At 43.7% G+C, this 20,506-nt stretch overlaps 1 protein-coding gene across 3 annotated transcripts in view; it reads right to left on the bottom strand.

Moving 5' to 3' along the window:
• Positions 1–375: 375 nt before the first annotated feature.
• The window catches only part of LOC110537286 (oligophrenin-1), a 57,289-nt gene continuing 37,158 nt past the window's right edge, over positions 376–20,506 (bottom strand). For 2 of the 3 annotated variants that reach the window (XM_021623214.2, XM_021623212.2), the window contains 11 exons: positions 20,067–20,141; positions 11,681–11,765; positions 10,690–10,748; positions 7,939–8,044; positions 7,380–7,539; positions 7,056–7,206; positions 5,376–5,699; positions 5,016–5,166; positions 3,518–3,568; positions 2,554–2,602; positions 376–2,259 (listed from right to left, as the gene is read on the bottom strand). In XM_021623214.2, coding sequence (XP_021478889.2) covers positions 2,248–2,259; positions 2,554–2,602; positions 3,518–3,568; positions 5,016–5,166; positions 5,376–5,699; positions 7,056–7,206; positions 7,380–7,539; positions 7,939–8,044; positions 10,690–10,748; positions 11,681–11,765; positions 20,067–20,141 — 1,223 coding nt within the window. In that variant the 3' untranslated portion in view covers positions 376–2,247. The remainder of the gene's footprint in view (positions 2,260–2,553; positions 2,603–3,517; positions 3,569–5,015; positions 5,167–5,375; positions 5,700–7,055; positions 7,207–7,379; positions 7,540–7,938; positions 8,045–10,689; positions 10,749–11,680; positions 11,766–20,066; positions 20,142–20,506) is intronic. The other variant, XM_021623213.2, reaches the window with a different exon arrangement.

Here is a 20,506-nt window from a genome sequence, read left to right as displayed (position 1 = left end):
CCTTGTTATTGTTATGTAATCTTGTTGTGTTACTTTTTACTTTAGTTTATTTAGCAATGAACTGCATTGTTGGTTAAAGGCTTGTAAGTAAGCATTTCGTGGATAAGGTCTACAGCTGTTGGATTTGGCGCATGTGTGACAAATAACATTTGATTTGACTGCTGCATGTATCATTGACATCGAAGTCTCCCTTTTCTCAAATTCTGACAAAGAAAATCCCTCTTAGAAAAAAATACTAAAAGGACATTTTGGAGTAACTTTACACAGTATTCTCTTGCCCTGCATTTGAGTTATAGTTGTTTTTCTGTGATGTGGATATGACCACGCTAGTCCCCTTACGCTCAACTTATTAACCATTCTTATCACGCTTTCAACGTTTTTGAGAAAAGGTGGAAAGTTGATTTATTTTACTTTTCATGCTGATACATCTGGGCATGTTTCTTGATAAATCTGTACAACACAGAATGCATACAAGGGAAAAAGAAAAGCTGACAATTAGTTTAAGACAGGACATTGAAGAGCATATTTGTTTTATACAATAAGACAATTAACATAAAAACATCAATACAGCTGTTGCTGTTAAATTTTTTGTTGACAGACAGGATCAAGCAGGTAAGAGACACACAAGACAAGGAATGTTTCTTTGTCCAAATTTTCACAGAAATCAAATGGGAGTGAAGACAAAATGTTAAGATGAGCCAAAAACCTCTGGGAATTCTAATGACGAGCTCTTACCTGCGCTGTCAATCATTCACAAAATATTCTGAGACAGAAATCATTGAAGACAATTTTTTTTAATGCTATACATATTAGCTTTTCATAAACCTCCCTTCACAATATAATGCTTTCTTAAAATGACACAGTATTCTCCATTGTGAGGTCATCTGCTATGGTGCAAGCCACAAACAGGTATAACAGTTGCTAGTACTATGTAGCAATGTGTACCCACACTCCGTACAATGTACAGTAGCTGCCAATGTAATTACCACGTAAATGATGGCCTTAGTGACACTACATACGAAGTAGGACCAAAAGAAACATTCATGTTGGAGTGTTGTATGAATGACAGTACCCACATGGAAATAGAGAGATGCCAACAAACGGTTTCAAAAAACAAAACAAAAAAAAACTATTGCAAACATTTGAACTGCTGATCATTCAAAATAAACCAGTGGTTATTTGGATTCCACAATCTAAAATAATTTAGTTAAGAGTCCTTAAAGCTGAGCTCCGCATTAGGTGAAACAGCGCCACTGGTCGCCCCCAGGCGCATTCGTTACATGTTTTGTTTATGAAGAAGAGGACATAAAAAAATGTATTACATACTCTGCTGTTCTATTGCATGTGCAATGATGTCCTAGAAAATAAATGAAACATGTTTGAAGTAACATCTTCGTTGGACGTGGCAGTATCACCGCTACGTATTCCAGCTTTAAGGATTCTTAAGAACATGGGAATGGTGAAATACATCTAACTAGATCTAACAAAGACACAGCATTCTGTAGTGTGACAGTGTGGATAATTATTTGTTACTTATCATTGTTATCATGGTTGGTATAGTAGGACTAACCTCAAGCTTAACCAAATGTATTATGGTATTCAGCACATTAGAATTTCCGTGGTCTGTTTTCATTCATCAAAGTGCATCATGAACAGAAGGAGTAGATAGTAATGCATATAACTCAACCTTTCTTAGAACCTATACCTTTTGTTATCAGTTTTGATTTAAGATGCTAGTTAACAATATTGTGCTACCGCTGAGCCACTTGGGGTGCTTTAATTTCAACCTGGTACAATAGGGTACATTATAGAATATGTGAATTCCAAATGGTATCAGGTAGCTACAGTAGGTTTTTTTTTTTTTTTTTGCAATTTGAAATTTAATGTGAAACGTGTCATAATATTGTGTGTCAAATACCTGGATACTGGAACTAGCCACTTGGACCAGGATTAATTTAGTTAACACATTATATAGAGTTGATCCCATATAATATCGATCCAGATGCCAAAAGCTAAAAGCTACGGATCAGACGGAGACATATAAAGGCATCCTATCTAGACCGGAGCTCCTTTATCACAAGTTAAACAACATGTTAATTTGGTCCCTTATAACAACAAGCAGGAGGATGTCCACTGACAGGACAAAAGTGCTGTCATTCCGAGAGCGCGCCTCCATTCCACAACAGGACAGTGTGTCCAGATACTCACTGCAGTTCCACAGGAGTAGAGGCCATGGTAACAGACTAATCAACTTAAACTCTAAGGGAAAATAAAGATTGGTTTTGATTACAAAGTGCAAAGCAAATAGTTTTTGTAAAATCTATTTAAAGATTTAAGGGCCAAATAAGTTCATAAAAGCTGAGCAAGGCCTATTTCAAACCATAACGTGCATCTGAAATACAGTTTCAGGTACATGTATGACGCTGAGCTATTATCTCAACTACCTCTAAATCACCTCTGCAGCATCTCACTCAAACCATTACCCTCCCTCTGTCTGCCTGTTCCCAAAATGGAGCAGGTGGGGGAGAGAAAGAAACTATAGGGACATCATACCTCTTCTTTCACATTGAGCAAAGTAGATGCTGGAGGTGAGACCGATGAGCTACATGAGGGAAGCAGAACAACACATTACACATGAAATATGCAACAAAGTCAGATGCAAATACCATTTTAAAAATACATTTGTATTTCTCCAGTTACAGTTTGCAAGCACAACTATTGTCTACATTAACCTGTTAGCTTGAAAGCTTCTACTTCATTATTCTGTATGTGCTTTACTGTCTGGCTTGAAATGCTCTTATAATTGATGGAAGTTTATCATTATAGTACATAACAGCATACAATAATTTACTAGATTTGAATCAAACAGTCAATGAGGCTACAAATAATTTGACATTTGAGGTTGGCCTCTATGCTTAATTTGAGACAAAACAACAGCTGTGCAGTGTGTGCTCCACTTCTTTATTTAGTCTGAAACTCAAGGAGGCTCTTTCAAGGTTTTACTCAGAGTTACCAGGTTACACCTGACACCAGGAAGCCACAATATCACTGCATGTAACATCAACTCAATCCCTTGTTTAAAGCTTTTAGTGGGAAAAAATGTATGCCTGTGACAGGTATCACAAGCGCATCACGTCAGTCATACAAGCATGGACATTGTCTGATGATCAAGATTGGTTTCAATATTCACTTGAGCTACTTCAAAAAAACATCTCAGCTCCTGTTCAATTGTAAATCGTCAAACAACCTGAGATCAGTGACAGGGACTACTTACATTTTTAAGAGCAGGATACTTTCAATAGTTCATAATTAAAGTGAACTGATCGATTTATTTCTCAGCCATCACAGGGAAGCATTATGTTTAAACAACTTGGCTTTGCAGCATGTTGAGGCCTTGCCTACCCTGACTGTATCCACTGCCACATCATCTAACATGCATATCTCACTGATTTCTTCTATATAAGCATTTCATGGGGCAAAGGGGCGTGTGGAGATAAGAGTTTCGTTTTGAACCTACCTTCCAAATTTCCTTGAAGCATTCTCAAAAAACTTGGCTTTGGAAGCAACGCTGGAGAAAGAGAAAGACAGGGATCACCTGGGATGAATTTGAGGCATGTTGGGCTTTACAGCACACCAAACACTCTTTTGGAGTACAACGACAAAACTTTATGGGCAACATTTTCTGCCCACTAAATAGCCCTGGCAATGTGAAAATGGCATGTTACTTAGGATGTTACAAAACAGTAGTATTTAAAATAGACAGGATGGCCTTGTAATACAAAAGGAGTTTGGAACAGTGCAGCTTGTGATCTCATCTGTTGTGCACACAGTTTACTTGAGATGCACGCACATTATTGCCATTATCTAATTAGCTACATTTTTCCTTCTCCTTCCTTTGTACTTTTATTTTATTATGTTATGATGTCAAGCACTTTGTTACTCATATTGAAAAGCGGTCTAAAAAAAATTAAGTGCTTATTACTGTAAAAGAGAGCTTTTGAGATGCACCAGAGTGCAAGTATTATGACTAACACTTTTCCATTTGTGCATTTTGTTGGTGTTTAGCAGGCAGAAAGAAAAGAAAATCACCCTAAATATACACTGAGTATACTAAACATTGGGAACACCGTACTAATATTGAGCACCACCCATTTTGCCCTCCGAATTGCCTCAATTCGTTGAGGCATGGACTCCGCAAGGTGTCGAAAGCTTTCCACCGGGATGCTGGCCCATGTTGACTCCAATGCTTCCCACAGTTATGCCAAGTTGGCTGGATGTCCTTTGGGTTGTGGACCATTCTTGATATACACGGGAAACTGTTGAGCGTTAAAAAAAAAAACAGCAGCATTGCAGTTCTTGACACAAACCGGTGCACCTGACACCTACTACCATACCCCGTTCAAAGATGCTTAAATATTTTGTCTTGCCCATTCACCCTCTGAATGGCACACATACACAATCCATGTCCCAATTGTCTCTAGGCTTAACAATCCTTATTTAACCAGTCTCCTCCCCTTAATCTACCCTGACTGAAGTGGATTTAACAAGAGACATCAATAAAGCATCATAGTTTTCACCGGGTTAGTCTGTCATGGAATAGCAGGTGTTCTTAACGTTTTGTATACTCAGTGTATTATGGCATCGCACTGCATACCCCTTGTAAAACAACAGGAGCAGGCATGTACAGAGTACACGACTGGTCATTGGGGAGTAGCAAATTGTAAGTTATTTTGTTGCTACAATGTGATAAATGGACACTGAAATGGGGAACACAGTGGGGAACATCTGAACACACTAGTGAAAGAGTAAAATCTTTGATCTAAATGCAGCCAATGGAATTAGTATGTTGTGAAGGGTTCAAAACAGTACATTTAATAAGAGACTTACAAGGACTGGAGAAAGACCAAAAGGAAACTCAAGGCTAAACACAGCATTTTGTGATTGTTCTCTTGATTAAGATTTTAATCAGTCTGGATGGAATGTCTGGGTCTGGCTGAGTTCTAAGGTCTACTCACTACGACGCCGGGGTGTCCTCGCTGGGGGTTGCAGTGGGGCTCTTGTGGGGTGCAGGGTATCGGCTAGGGGGGTCAGGGGGTCTGGTTGGAGGTCTGCAGATGGCAGGCTTCTCAGCTGGAGACCTCGTTTTGATCACACCGTCATTTTCTGCTGCAATGCAAGGAACGAAAACCTTAGCGTCCATAACAGAACCAAGAGCTAACACAATGAAATCCACTTTCAACCTTCTTTCTCATTGAACATGATATCAGTACCACAGAGCAGCTAGGTACTGTACTGCTGCACTATTGTTAAGCGAAGTATAAAATGCAGTCTAAAATTCATAGCATGTTTGTATAGGCTACAGGTTGTTCCGCTACCTTCTCGAATGACCGCAACACTTCGAGGTGGTCTCCTGCCTTGGAAGGACTGCGCTCGGTTCACAGTGACTCCCGTCTCTCCATTGGCTGTTGCATCTGGCCTCTGACCTCCATCCGGTAGCTTAGCAACCAGTTTGACGATGTTAGAGTCTGAGTGTCTGTCCTGGCGGATGGATGGCCTGGGCAGGAGGGCCTGCCTCTGAGGAGGTTCCCGAGGGAGCCGTGGAGGGGCAGTTATGGGTTTGGTCCTTTGGAGAGGTGTAGGGCTCGTTGGGGTGTCCCCACCAGCCTCCACTCCCTCTGGTCTGCTACCATTCTGATCATCTGTGAGACAAACACAGGAACATTTTCAAATCAACATACAAAGAGAGTACACATTCAGCCCAGGCATATCCCTGGTTTACCTTCTTGTGGTTGGGTTTAGTGCAGAGGTTGTCATTTTAACTGATTTTGAACTTGATATCATTACTTCTCCTGAGCTCCTACCTACCACGAGTAGTATACTTATACTTACAGAATGTTATGTCTATACATGTAGTATGAGTGATCATAGCATATTTTAATAGCATACCTATTAGAACATTTATAAAACCAATAAAAAAAAATTAACCATTATAAAAATAAATGAAACATTCTTTATATGATTTTATTTGTTTATATGGATCCTATTAGCTTTTGCAGAAACCTCTGCTACTCTTCCTGGGGTTCCTAGAGTATTATAAAAGCAAGTCTAATGTTGGCATTTGGGAGGATGCATTGGCAGAAAGCACAAACCCTTTACAGTTAAATACATTTGTGGATTAATAGTCTAAGCTGGAGAAAAATATGGTTTTAAGAAAAGTGAATTGTGTATCACAATGATCTATTAATCTTGGATAATAAACAGTCAGACTACTAGGTTGCATTCTTTTATCTAGAGTCATGATGTTGGCCAGGTTTCCAGTGGTACATACACTATTCAAATGCTGTGAGGGATTTAGACAGGTGGTAGTTTGTCGTCAAGCAAATCGGAGCTGGTTATTTGGTAACTCCAAGCAGGAACCAAGAAGAGTGATAAATAAAATACCACACAATGAGGGGAGGACACGCTGCAAGTGTTCCACATCTTTCCATACCACAGTAAATGAAAGGCATGACTCACACAGACATTTAACAAAGTTACAAGAGATATAAATGACATGATTTAGCCTGAAGCAATAACTTCCATTCAGTGATCACGGCCTAAGCAAGACCTCCAATTGCCTTTCTTTAAGCACAGTTAACAAAAACAATTAATGGTTCAACTTGGCTGAGGAGGTCGTAGTAAGCCAACATCTGGATTTGCCATTGGCCACTATGCAACAAATGTAATGCTTATTGTTTCCGAATCAACAAAATGGCTTGATAAAACGTCCCACCAAAAGGCTTGCGATTAATGTAAAGATCAAACATTTAGAAAGAAAAGTAAAAGCACTATTCTATTTTAGCAATTCACAACGAGTACTTAAGATTCACACTTGCAGTAATACAGTGCCCAGAATAAACATCAGCCACCTACTGTATAAATCACCTTACCCATACCAAGTGTACACTGTAATAATCCTAATATAATTATTTGCATTCACAGGACAAGGGATGGTAATGATAATAACGGTGATGGTGATAATGAGATTGATGATTAAATCAGAGGCTGATAATTACTCTCAATGTTCTGGAGCTGGCCATAATTAACTGCTGGGTAAACGCGGGGCGTGCGCTTGGAGATGGTGATTGGTTGCCGTTTCCTTGGGGTAATCCTTGGAGGCGGCATGGGTGGGGCTGTGGAACTCTCCTCTGGCGCAGTGCAGAAGATCTGTAATCACCCCAGCACGTCCAAAATGACTTACATTATATAGACATTCAACTTGAGAATATACATTTAATAAAATCTAGAATGTAGTGTACATGGAATACTTGAATGTTTATGACGCCACAGTGCATTAAATAACAATCACATGACCCCCTAATGACATTTTTCAAATTCACCTTGGTGTAGTCCTCAATTAGAATCTCAACAACAATGTTCTGGAACTTTATATCCAACATGGCTGCCACAGTCTCTTCCTCTGCCCTCATGAGGGTGGGGCCAAAGATCACGCCCATGTTGGAGGGAGTCATCAGGTTGTCTCCACTGTTGCTGCAGACACTGCCAACAGGAATCCAGACGGGTTCGTAAACATAATTCTCTAAAGACATCTCCAACAAGAACAAACACCTCTCAAATAGGGGATAGGGAAGTTAATGCCAGTTAATGTCAATTTATAAATTGCACAACTACTATTAATGCATTAAATAAAAGTATTATTTTAGGAAGATTGGACAGCTATTACACTATGCATAGATGCATGAGTCTCAGTCAGATACTTTACCCATCTGAACAGATGCCACTTAATCCCTTCACTGACGCACATGCAACACAACACCACAAATGCAATTACAAAACAAGAAAAGGCCTAAATAAGCATAACTTGTATAACTTCATCAGTTAGGAGGCACACAGAGACTGAAGCACAACAGTGGCATGTCATATCAGGTTAGCTCTTACTTCACCAGGTGTTCGATCAGTAGGCTTAACATTTCTCGATTCTTCTCTGGGAGTTTGTATGTTAGGGAGTGGATTGCACCCAGTCGATCATCTAGACTATCTGATTCTAAGAAACAAGATACATTTATTTTTTACATGAGCAATAACTGACACATAAGTTAGATTGAGACCTATTATGTTAAGAGCAATGTGAATGTATTCATTGGTAATTAACACAATCCGTTACACACACACACACACACCACACAACCAGTCAAACGTTTGGACACACCTACTCTTCAAGGGTTTTTCTTTATTTTTACCTATTTCTACATTGTAGAATAGTAGTGAAGACAAATAACACCTATGGAATCATGCAGTAACCAAAAAGTGTTAAACAAATCAAAATCTATTTTATATTTGAGATTCTTCAAATAGCCACCCTTTGCCTTGATGACAGCTTTGCACACACTTGGCATTCTCTCAACCAGCTTCATGAAGTAGTCACCTGGAATGCATTTCAATTAAAAGGTGTGCCTGGTTAAAAGTTAATTTGTGGAATTTCTTTCCTTCTCAATGCGTTTCAGCCAATCAGTTGTATTATAACAAGGAAGTAGGAGTAGTAAACAGAAGATACCCCTATTTTGTAAAAGACCAAGTCCATATTATGGCAATAACAGCTCAAATAAGCAAAGAGAAATGACAGTCCATCATTCATTTAAGACATGAAGGCCAGTCAATACGGAAAATGTCAAGTACTTTGAAAGTTTCTTCAAGAGCACTCGCAAAAACCATCAAGCGTTATGATGAAACTGGCTCTCACGTGGACCGCCACAGGAAAGGAAGACCCAGACTTACCTCTGCTGCAGAGGATAAGTTCATTGGAGTTATCAGCCTCAGAAATTGCAACCCAAATAAATGCTTCAGAGTTCAAGTAACAGACATCTCAACATCAACTGTTCAGAGGAGGCTATGTGAATTAGGCCTTCATGGTCAAATTGTTGCAAAGAATCCACTACTAAAAGGACACCAATAAGAAGAAGACTAGCTTGGGCCAAGAAACACGAGCAATGTTCTTGGTCTGGAGTCCAAATTGGAGATTTTTGTTTCAACCGCCGTGTCTTTCTGAGACGCGGTATGGGTGAACGGATGATCTCTGCATGTTTGGTTTCCACTGTGAAGCATGGAGGTGGTGGTGTTATGGTGTGGGGGTGCTTTGCTGGTGACACTGATTTATTTAGAATTCAAGGCACACTTAACCAGCATGGCTACCACAGCATTCTACAGTGATACGCCATCCCATCTGGTTTGGGCTTAGTGAGACTATCATTTGTTTTTCAACAGGACAATGACCCAACACACCTCCAGACTGTGTACAGTATGGGCAATTTTAACAAGAAGGAGAGTGATGGAGTGCTGCATCAGATGACCTGGCCTCCACAATCCCTGACCTCAACCAAATTGGTTTGGGATGGTTTGGGATGAGTCGGACCACAAAGTGAAGGAAAAGCAGCCAACAAGTGCTCTGCATATGTGGGAAGTCCTTCAAGACTGTTGGAAAATCATTCCAGGTGAAGCTGGTTGAGAGAATGGCAAGTGTGTGCAAAGCTGCCATCAATATAAAATATATTTTGATTTGGTTAACACTTTTTTGGTTTATATGCATAGACATTGTGCATGAGAAAGTTCATCAGCAAAGCCCAATCCTCATCCCAGTCAAAACATTTCAGGTGTCGAATGCAGAACCCGCTGCTACATTGCTGTGTAATGTGAACCTCAAGAAGTTAAAAGATCGGGCTCCTGGGGCATGGGAGCTTATTTCAGTTAAGAGGTTTAGAACTGGTGTATAACATGCTTTTACAATGGTTTTACCATTTAATTATGGCATGTTCAAACGCAATCTGGAGTTTTTCACACCCACTATGATACTGTGGATCCAGTCTGGAGAAACGGACCAAAATAAAATTACATTAGGAGGCAAGGGACTAGGATCCCCCGCAGGAGAACTGAATAAAATATCCAGAGGTAGGAACTTTAATTGACTGGATCTAATAAAAGAAAATGCCTGATGCTATTATATCCTTTTTCTTTGTTATTGCTTTTTTCACAGGGAACACACAGATAGTGTGTATTTTTTATTTTTTTAAATGTATAAAGAAAATAGGGATTTTACTTTAAATTTACTGTACTGAACAGAGAGAATGTTTTTTTTCCCCCTTCCCTTTTATAGCTGTAACCCAGCCTGTTGAACTTGAGAGTGAACTCAGTCTGATGGAGAACAAATGCACAATTAACTGTAGAAAGACCACTTGGAAGACATAAAACAAGATGTGGAAGTAAACCACCTGTTGCTCAGCTCCCAAAGCCAACCTTAAATGTAATTTTACATTTTAGTCATATCCAGAGTGACAGTAGTGAGCGCATACATTTTTATATTTTATTTGTACTGGTCCCCTGTGGTAATCGAACCCACAACGAGCACTGCTCTACTAACTGAGCTACACGTTACTTCTAATGACTTGTACGATACCCAAACAGTGTTCGACAAAGACATGCCCTCGCATGAGAAGGAAATGTAAATGTGCCATGAGACTATCCTAAAGATCTAGAAATCTGACCTACTACTGTACATGTTCTGATGACAGTTTAGTGGACTGGTGCAGCTTTTCTTTTTAAAGTGTGTAAGCAAATAAAGTGTGCAAATAAAATGTTGATCTTGAGGTGAGTCTGAGTAATTGTCTTTATATCAGTAAGTGTGAAAACACATCTTACTTGCTGCTAAGATGAGGTCCCTGTTGAGACCGTAGGTCATCAGAGGCTCTGTTAAACTCCTGTGGATGAACACACGCGATCAGGTAAACAAGTACAGTACAAATACTCCAACACTCACGTCATACCCTAAAACAGCCTTTTTAATAACTGCTACTGAATTGTTGCTCATGCACTTTCAGCATCAACAAGTGCTACAGTACTCATTCTGAATGAATTTAAGAGTCCACTGACAAATGTCTCCTTATCAAAATGTTCCTTCCTAGTCTGAAATTAGACTTAACAATGCAGTGTTAAAGCACGAGTGACCAAAGGCCTAATGTAAGCCTTCAAGCAGCTGCCTGGCCTCCTCAAAGTGTGGGGAGACAACCTGTGAGTAAATCATTATGAGGGGTATTGGGGGAGGATAAAAACCTGGCCTTGAAGACAAGAGGCCTTGAAGACAAGAGGCCTTGTCACTGAGCACTTTAAGCAGCAAACAATTATACTAGGCTCATGGAGCAGAGAGAAACCTCTCATCCTTTGCCAGCATAGATGATTACAACTTTAATATGTAGTATATCTAATCACAGCACATAACTTATTTCAAAACATGGCATTATATTTTCTCATAAAACATAGAATATACAGTCTGGAAATGGCAGAGCGCTGTTTCGCCCTCTTTAAATGTCTCTAATTTAGAAGCTGAGTGCTAATTGGCATCAGACAAAGCTTGGTCTAACATCATTCTATAGAACATGTTGTTCCAGAGCAACTGGCTCTTGTATGTCACCTGCTAGATGATTTAAGACAGAGGTGTCAAACTCATTTCATGGAGGGTTTAGTGTCTGCAGGTTTTTTTTTTCCCTTTCAATTAAGACCTAGACAACCAGCTGAGGGGAGTTTTCCACTAATTAGTGACCTTAATTCATCAATCAAGAATAAAGGAGGAGCCCACAGACACTCGGCCCTCCGTGGAATGAGTTTGACAAGATTTAATAGGACGGGAACACACCGGAGATAAAACTTCATGGCACTTGTGATGGTTTTAATGTCCCAGTCGCTGCTGTGGAAATCCACATCCCCTGGGCATTTCTGGTCTACAGGAAGAGGAGAAAGACAATTAAAAACAAACAAGAAAACACAATTCTGAAGAGTGACAACAAGTACAGGTTAAACTCAAATAAAGCATACTATTTAATAGCAAACAAACCTGATAAAACACCTTGCAGCCCTCCCAAAACAAATAAACAGCAAACCAGTTATAATTTCCCAAAAATAAGGATCAATGCTTTAATTAGAAACACTATTCATAACAATTTTAAACACTTCTACAAAAATCTGAATTAAACAGTTGGACTGATCCTACAGCCTTCTTAGACTCAATAACTTTGAAACAATCAGCAGCAGCAAGAAAAATATTACAAATTTAAATCCCCCAAGAAGAAATATTGGACACTTAAAACATTAGCGCGGAGAAAAGCACAATGGGCATCTTTCCTATGTCATTTTATTTGATATTCTGGGACAAAGTAGTGCCCCTATTTACTCAAATGACAACACACGTCACTCAATTCAGCGCTTCTGAGTTTCATGTATCAAACAGTTATTTCAGTTATATTAAAACCAAGAAAATATGGAGTCCCGTCAGATTACAGACCCATAAATGTAATAAATTGGGACAAAATAATAACAATAGTCATAAGCAACAGAATGGCAGAAGTATTACCAGACTTGATACATATTAAGCCAACATGGTTTATTAGAAATATAGACTTACAAATGAAAATATGTTTCAGTATAATACAGTACTCTAAAAAACAAGATGTATCAATAATGGCTGTTGATAGCGAAAAGGCTTTTCAGTCGAGTGGCCTTCTCTATTCAAAACTTTGGAAGCCTTCAACTTTCCACCTGAAATAATACATTTCATAAAAATATCCTGTATCCTTCCACTTTTTTTCTCTCTGCTCCATGAGCCCCCACCCACCAAGAATTACATGTTAAAAATCACCACTGGGTACGAGACTGGGATGTCCTCTCTCCCCCCTCATGTTTGCACTGACAATACGTGAAAATAGTCTGGGATTAGCATGCGCATCTCCCATATGTAACCATTGTTCCTCTTTAGTGCATTTAACAATATGTCGCAAGTAAAAGCCTTTGGTGACGAGTTGATACAATCTCAGGATATAAAATTAAACGTGAAAATTTAATTTATGGCAACAGGAAAAATACAACTTAATTTATGATCTACAGCAATCCTTTAAGTGGACCACAAAACATGTAAATACTTAGGATATTTAAGTGATAATAAAACAAATATATTAAGGTACTAGATCTAATTCAATTGAACAATCTCCCCATAAATTTAACAAGTAGAATAAACCTCTTTAGAATGGCCTGGCTCCCAAAGTTTGTATGTTTATTCTCAGTAATACCAATTTCCCCACTAAACCACAGCCTAGTGGTTAGTACTAGTAACCGGAAGGTTGCAAGTTCAAACCTCCGAGCTGACAAGGTACAAATTTGTCGTTCTGCCCCTGAACAGGCAGTTAACCCACTGTTCCTAGGCCGTCAGTGAAAATAAGAATTTGTTCTTAACTGACTTGCCTAGTTAAATACAGTGGGGAGAACAAGTATTTGATAACCTGCAAAATCGGTAGTGTTTCCTACTTACAAAGAATGTAGAGGTCTGTAATTTGTATCATAGGTACACTTCAACTGTGAGAGACGGAATCTAAACCAAAAATCCAGAAAATCACATTGTATGATTTTTAAGTAATTAATTTGCATTTTATTGCATGACATAAGTATTTGATCACCTACCAACCAGTAAGAATTCCGGCTCTCACAGACCTGTTAGTTTTTCTTTAAGAAGCCCTTGTCACGCCCTTGTTGAAGTATTTTGTGTTTATCTTTATTTATTTGGTCAGGCCAGGGTGTGGCATGGGTTTTTGTATGTGGTGTGTATGTATGGGGATTGTAGCTAGTGGGGTGTTCTAGTTAAGTCTATGGCTGTCTGAAGTGGTTCTCAATCAGAGGCAGGTGTTTATCGTTGTCTCTGATTGGGAACCATATTTAGGCAGCCATATTCTTTGAGTTTGTCGTGGGTGATTGTCCTTAGTGTCCTGATGTCCTTGTTCTGTGTTAGTTTACACAAGTATAGGCTGTTTCGGTTTTCGTTACGTTTATTGTTTTGGTAGTGTTTGTGTTTAGTGTGTTTCTTCATTAAACATGGATCGCAATAGACACGCTGCATTTTGGTCCGACTCTCCTTCTTACCAAGAAAACCGTGACAGAATCACCCACCACAAAAGAACCAAGCAGCGTGTCAACAGGCAGGAGCAGCCCAAAGAGGAGATGAGTAATAAGGATTTCTGGACATGGGAGGAAATCCTCGACGGGAGAGGACCCTGGGCTAAACCAGGGGAGTGTAGCCGCCCAATGGTGCAGCAGGAGAAGAGGCAACAGGAGCAGCCCAAAGAGGAGTACAGTATGGACTATACTTCTTGGGAAGAGATAGACAGGTGGGCGGTCGACCCAGGGAGAGTGCCGGAGCCCGCCTGGGATTCGCTGGAGCAGTGCGAGGAAGGTTATCGGAGAATGGAGATGGCGAAGCGAGCACGGCGGCGCGCAAGGAAGCCCGGGAGTCAGCCCCAAAAATGTCTTGGGGGGGGGGGGGGGCTAACAGGGAGTATGGCTACGCTAGGTAGGAGACCTGGGCAGACTCCCTGTGCTTACCGGGGGGCTAGAGAGACCGGACAGGCACCGTGTTATGCAGTGGTGCGCACGGTGTCTCCAGTGCGGGTGCATAGCCCGGTGCGGTATATTCCAGCTCCGCGTGTCGGCCGGGCTAGATTGAGCGTCGAGCCTAATGCCATGAAGCCGGCTCTACGCATCTGGTCCCCAGTGCGTCTCCTTGGGCCGGCTTACATGGCACCAGCCTTGCGCTCGGTGTCTCCGGTTCGCCTGCATAGCCCAGTGCGGGCTATTCCACCTCGCTGCACTAGCAGGGCGACCGAGAGTATTCAACCAGGTAAGGTTGGGCAGGCTCGGTGCTCAAGAGCTCCAGGCTTCCTGTGCGTTCCTCGGCCCAGTACCACCAGTGCCAGCACCACGCATCAGGCCTACAGTGCGCCTCGCCTGTCCAGCGCTGCCGGAGCCTTCCTCCTCTCCAGCGCTGTCGGAGTCTCCCGCCTGTTTAGCGCTGCCAGAGCTTTCCGCCTCTACAGCGCTGCCGGAGTCTCCCGCCTGTTCAGAACTGCCAGTCTGCAAGGAGCTGCCAGTCTGCAAGGAGCTGCCAGTCTGCAAGGAGCTGCCAGTCTGCAAGGAGCTGCCAGTCTGCAAGGAGCTGCCAGTCTGCATAGAGCTGCCAGTCTGCATAGAGCTGCCAGTCCGCAAGGAGCTGCCAGTCTGCAAGGAGCTGCCAGTCTGCAAGGAGCCGCCAGAGCTGCCAGTCTGCAGGATGCCGCCAAAGCTGCCAGTCTGCAAGGAGCCGCCAGAGCTGCCAATCTGCATGGAGCCGCCAGAGCTGCCAGTCTGCAGGATGCCTCCAAAGCTGCCAGTCTGCATAGAGCTGCCAGTCTGCAAGGAGCTGCCAGTCTGCAAGGAGCTGCCAGTCTGCAAGGAGCTGCCAGTCTGCAAGGAGCTGCCAGTCTGCATGGAGCTGCCAGTCTGCATAGAGCTGCCAGTCTGCAAGGAGCTGCCAGTCTGCAAGGAGCTGCCAGTCTGCAAGGAGCTGCCAGTCTGCAAGGAGCTGCCAGTCTGCAAGGAGCTGCCAGTCTGCAAGGAGCTGCCAGTCTGCAAGGAGCTGCCAGTCTGCAAGGAGCCGCCAGAGCTGCCAGTCTGCAAGGAGCCGCCAGAGCTGCCAATCTGCATGGAGCCGCCAGAGCTGCCAGTCTGCAGGATGCCTCCAAAGCTGCCAGTCTGCAGGATGCCTCCAAAGCTGCCAGTCTGCATAGAGCTGCCAGTCTGCAAGGAGCTGCCAGTCTGCAAGGAGCTGCCAGTCTGCAAGGAGCTTCCAGTCTGCAAGGAGCTTCCAGTCTGCAAGGAGCTGCCAGTCTGCATGGAGCTGCCAGTCTGCATAGAGCTGCCAGTCCGCAAGGAGCTGCCAGTCTGCAAGGAGCTGCCAGTCTGCAAGGAGCTGCCAGTCTGCAAGGAGCTGCCAGTCTGCAAGGAGCCGCCAGAGCTGCCAGTCTGCAGGATGCCGCCAAAGCTGCCAGTCTGCAAGGAGCCGCCAGAGCTGCCAATCTGCATGGAGCCGCCAGAGCCGCCAGTCTGCATGGAGCAGCCAGAGCCGCCAGTTAGCATGGAGCAGCCAGGGCTGCCAGTTAGCATGGAGCAGCCAGGGCCGCCAGTTAGCATGGAGCAGCCAGGGCCGCCAGTTAGCATGGAGCAGCCAGGGCCGCCAGTCAGCATGGAGCAGCCAGGGCCACCAGTCAGCATGGAGCAGCCAGGGCCGCCAGTCAGCATGGAGCAGCCAGAACCGCCAGTCAGCATGGAGCAGCCAGAGCAGCCAGACTCTTCCAGATCTGCCAGTCAGCCAGACTCTTCCAGATCTGCCAGTCAGCCAGACTCTTCCAGATCTGCCAGTCAGCCAGACTCTTCCAGATCTGCCAGTCAGCCAGACTCTTCCAGATCTGCCAGTCAGCATGGAGCAGCCAGAGCAGCCAGTCAGCATGGAGCAGCCAGAACTGCCAGTCAGCCAGACTCTTCCAGATCTGCCGATCTGCCAGTCGACCAGACTCTTCCAGATCTGCCGATCTGCCAGTCGACCAGACTCTTCCAGATCCGCCAGTCGACCAGACTCTTCCAGATCCGCCAGTCGACCAGACTCTTCCAGATCCGCCAGTCGACCAGACTCTTCCAGATCCGCCAGTCGACCAGACTCTTCCAGATCCGCCAGTCGACCAGACTCTTCCAGATCCGCCAGTCGACCAGACTCTTCCAGATCCGCCAGTCGACCAGACTCTTCCAGATCCGCCAGTCGACCAGACTCTTCCAGATCCGCCAGTCGACCAGACTCTTCCAGATCCGCCAGTCGACCAGACTCTTCCAGATCCGCCAGTCGACCAGACTCTTCCAGATCCGCCAGTCGACCAGACTCTTCCAGATCCGCCAGTCGACCAGACTCTTCCAGATCCGCCAGTCGACCAGACTCTTCCAGATCCGCCAGTCGACCAGACTCTTCCAGATCCGCCAGTCGACCAGACTCTTCCAGATCCGCCAGTCGACCAGACTCTTCCAGATCCGCCAGTCGACCAGACTCTTCCAGATCCGCCAGTCGACCAGACTCTTCCAGATCCGCCAGTCGACCAGACTCTTCCAGATCCGCCAGTCGACCAGACTCTTCCAGATCCGCCAGTCGACCAGACTCTTCCAGATCCGCCAGTCGACCAGACTCTTCCAGATCCGCCAGTCGACCAGACTCTTCCAGATCCGCCAGTCGACCAGACTCTTCCAGATCCGCCAGTCGACCAGACTCTTCCAGATCCGCCAGTCGACCAGACTCTTCCAGATCCGCCAGTCGACCAGACTCTTCCAGATCCGCCAGTCGACCAGGATCCGCCAGTCGGCCAGGATCTGCCAGATCTGCCAGTCAGCCAGGATCTGCCAGTCAGCCAGGATCTGCCGAAATCACCAGCCAGCCAGGATCTGGTAGATTCATCAACCTGCCTGAGCTTCCTCTCACTCCTGAGCTTCCTCTCACTCCTGAGCTTCCTCTCACACCTGAGCTTCCTCTCAGTCCCGATCTGCTCCTCAGTCCCGATCTGCTCCTCAGTCCAGTGGGGTTCTGGGTGAGGCCATGGTCGGCGGCGAGGGTGGACTATCCAAGGACACGAGGAGAAGGGACTAAGACATTGATTGAGTGGGGTCCACGTCCTGCGCCGCAACCATGGACAGACGCCCACCCGGACCCTCCCTATTGTTTTGAGGTGCGTTCGGGAGTCCGCACCTTAGGGTGGGGGTTCTGTCACGCCCTGGTTGAAGTATTTTGTGTTTCTTTATTTATTTGGTCAGGCCAGGGTGTGGCATGGGTTTTTGTATGTGGTGTGTATGTATGGGGATTGTAGCTAGTGGGGTGTTCTAGTTAAGTCTATGGCTGTCTGAAGTGGTTCTCAATCAGAGTCAGGTGTTTATCGTTGTCTCTGATTGGGAACCATATTTAGGCAGCCATATTCTTTGAGTTTGTCGTGGGTGATTGTCCTTAGTGTCCTGATGTCCTTGTTCTGTGTTAGTTTACACAAGTATAGGCTGTTTCGGTTTTCGTTACGTTTATTGTTTTGGTAGTGTTTGTGTTTAGTGTGTTTCTTCATTAAACATGGATCGCAATAGACACGCTGCATTTTGGTCCGACTCTCCTTCTCACCAAGAAAACCGTGACAGCCCTCCTGTTCTCCACTCATTACCTGTATTAACTGCACCTGTTTGAACTCGTTACTTCCAACCTCTCCACAATGGCCAAGACCAGAGAGCTGTGTAAGGACATCAGGGATAAAATTGTAGACCTGCACAAGGCTGGGATGGGCTACAGGACAATAGGCAAGCAGCTTGAGAAGGCAACAACTGTTGGCGCAATTATTAGAAAATGGAAAAAGTTCAAGATGACTGTCAATCACCCTCGGTCTGGGGCTCCATGCAAGATCTCACCTCGTGGGGCATCAATGATCATGAAGCAGGTGAGGGATCAGCCCAGAACTACACAGCAGGCCCCTTCAGGCCCCAATGACCTGAAGAGAGCTGGGACCACAGTCTCAAAGAAAACCATTAGTAACACACTACGCCGTCAAGGATTAAAATCCTGCAGCGCACGCAAGGTCCCCCTGCTCAAGCCAGCGCGTGTCCAGGCCCATCTGAAGTTTGCCAATGACCATCTGGATGATCCAGAGGAGGAATGGGAGAAGGTCATGTGGTCTGATGAGACAAAAATAGAGCTTTTCGGTCTAAACTCCACAAGCTGTGTTTGGAGGAAGAAGAAGGATGAGTACAACCCCAAGAACACCATCCCAACCGTGAAGCATGAAGGTGGAAACATCATTCTTTGGGGATGCTTTTCTGCAAAGGGGACAGGACGACTGCACCGTATTGAGGGGAGAATTGATGGGGCCATGTATCGCGAGATCTTGGCCAACAACCTCCTTCCCTCAGTAAGAGCATTGAAGATGGGTCGTGGCTGGGTCTTCCAGCATGACAACGACCCGAAACACACAGCCAGGGAAACAAAGCAGTGGCTCCATAAGAAGCATCTCAAGGTCCTGGAGTGACCTAGCCAGTCTCCAGAACTGAACAGGAAAGAAAATCTTTGGAGGGAGCTGAAAGTCCGTATTGCCCAGTGACAGCCCCGAAACCTGAAGGATCTGGAGAAGGTCTGTATGGAGGAGTGGGCCAAAATCCCTGCTGCAGTGTGCGCAAACCTGGTAAAGAACTACAGGAAACGTATGATCTCTGTAATTGCTTTTCTGATGTATCAAATACTTATGTCATGCAATACAATGCAAATTAATTACTTACAAATCATACAATGTGATTTTCTGGATTTTTGTTTTAGATTCCATCTCTCACAGTTTAAGTGTACTGTTGATAAAAATGACAGACCTCTACATGCTTTGTAAGTAGGAAAACCTGCAAAATCGGCAGTGTGTCAAATACTTGTTCTCCCCACTGTAGGTAAAATAAAATATAAAATAAAGTAAATATAAAATGCCAGTGTCTTTTGCACTGTTTCCACGCATGGTGATATCTAGATTAAAAAATAAATGTTATATCCGGTCACAGTCATCTGCCGTAGGGGCAAGGGAATTACTCAAACTACTTCATAAATATGCATTTGGTGCTTTTTAATATTGCTTCAAAATCTGCTGTGTGTTTGCCTGGCTACCCAAAATACTTGCTCCGCCCAAACGCTACGCCACACCCACGGACGTTACTTTGTTCTCCGCAATGAGTCTGGATCAGTGTAGCTCCCCGACAACTTCTAGAATGCAAACACATTCTAACCGTTCTGATTGGTCCAAGAAAAACTGCTGAGTTGGGCCAGAGTCAGAACACACATGGGTAAAGCAGATTTAAAAAAAATTGTCATTGGCTTTGATACTCTGATTAGTTAGAAATTATCCAATCACAAAGGTCTTTGTTTTGCACAACCACCATCTCAGAATGATGTAAAAAAAAAAAAAAAAAAAAAAAAAAAAGAAGCAGAATAATTCAGTTTGAGTTCTCAGGCAAGCTGTGTGTGCCAGTAAAACAGGGAAATGTAACAGTTTAATCTCTGTATTGTGCTTCAAACAGCCCCTCTGTTTCATGCATTCTTCAATCCCATCTATCTATCTATCTATCTATCTATCGAGAGAGGGAGAGAGAGAGAGAGAGAGAACATGTTGACTGGGTAATTTCCTCACCAAAGAAAGCATTTAAAAGCTTCTGCACTTGGATGTTACTCCCAACAGTTCTGTATACTCCTTCTTGTGTGAGTCCTGTAAAAGAGAGAAGGAGAGAGTGGGTGGGGTTTAGGTAAAAGGAAAGAAAAGGGGGAGTTTCCTCCAGAGAAATTCAGAGCAGTGGAAATGTACAAGCTGTTCCTCAGTGCAGGCCTGTATCAACTGGAGTGAAAATAAGGACGTAGCAGACAACGCCTTCACAATGCTAGCCTACTTCCCAGCCTCTTCCAAATGAATGATTTGCTTCACTGCTCCAGTGGATGGCTGGAGTTTATGTTATTATACGATGCCTGTATAATTTAATGTATGCCATTTAGCAGACGCTTTTATCTAAAGAGACTTACAATCATGCGTTAACACATTTAATGCATGGTTGGCCCCGGGAATCGAACCCACAATCC

The sequence above is a fragment of the Oncorhynchus mykiss genome, chromosome 12, assembly GCF_013265735.2.
Source record: "Oncorhynchus mykiss isolate Arlee chromosome 12, USDA_OmykA_1.1, whole genome shotgun sequence".
Taxonomy (NCBI): Eukaryota; Metazoa; Chordata; class Actinopteri; order Salmoniformes; family Salmonidae; genus Oncorhynchus; species Oncorhynchus mykiss.
The sequence above is the reverse complement of the archived record's forward strand: the minus strand, read 5'-3'. Positions and strand labels throughout refer to the sequence as shown.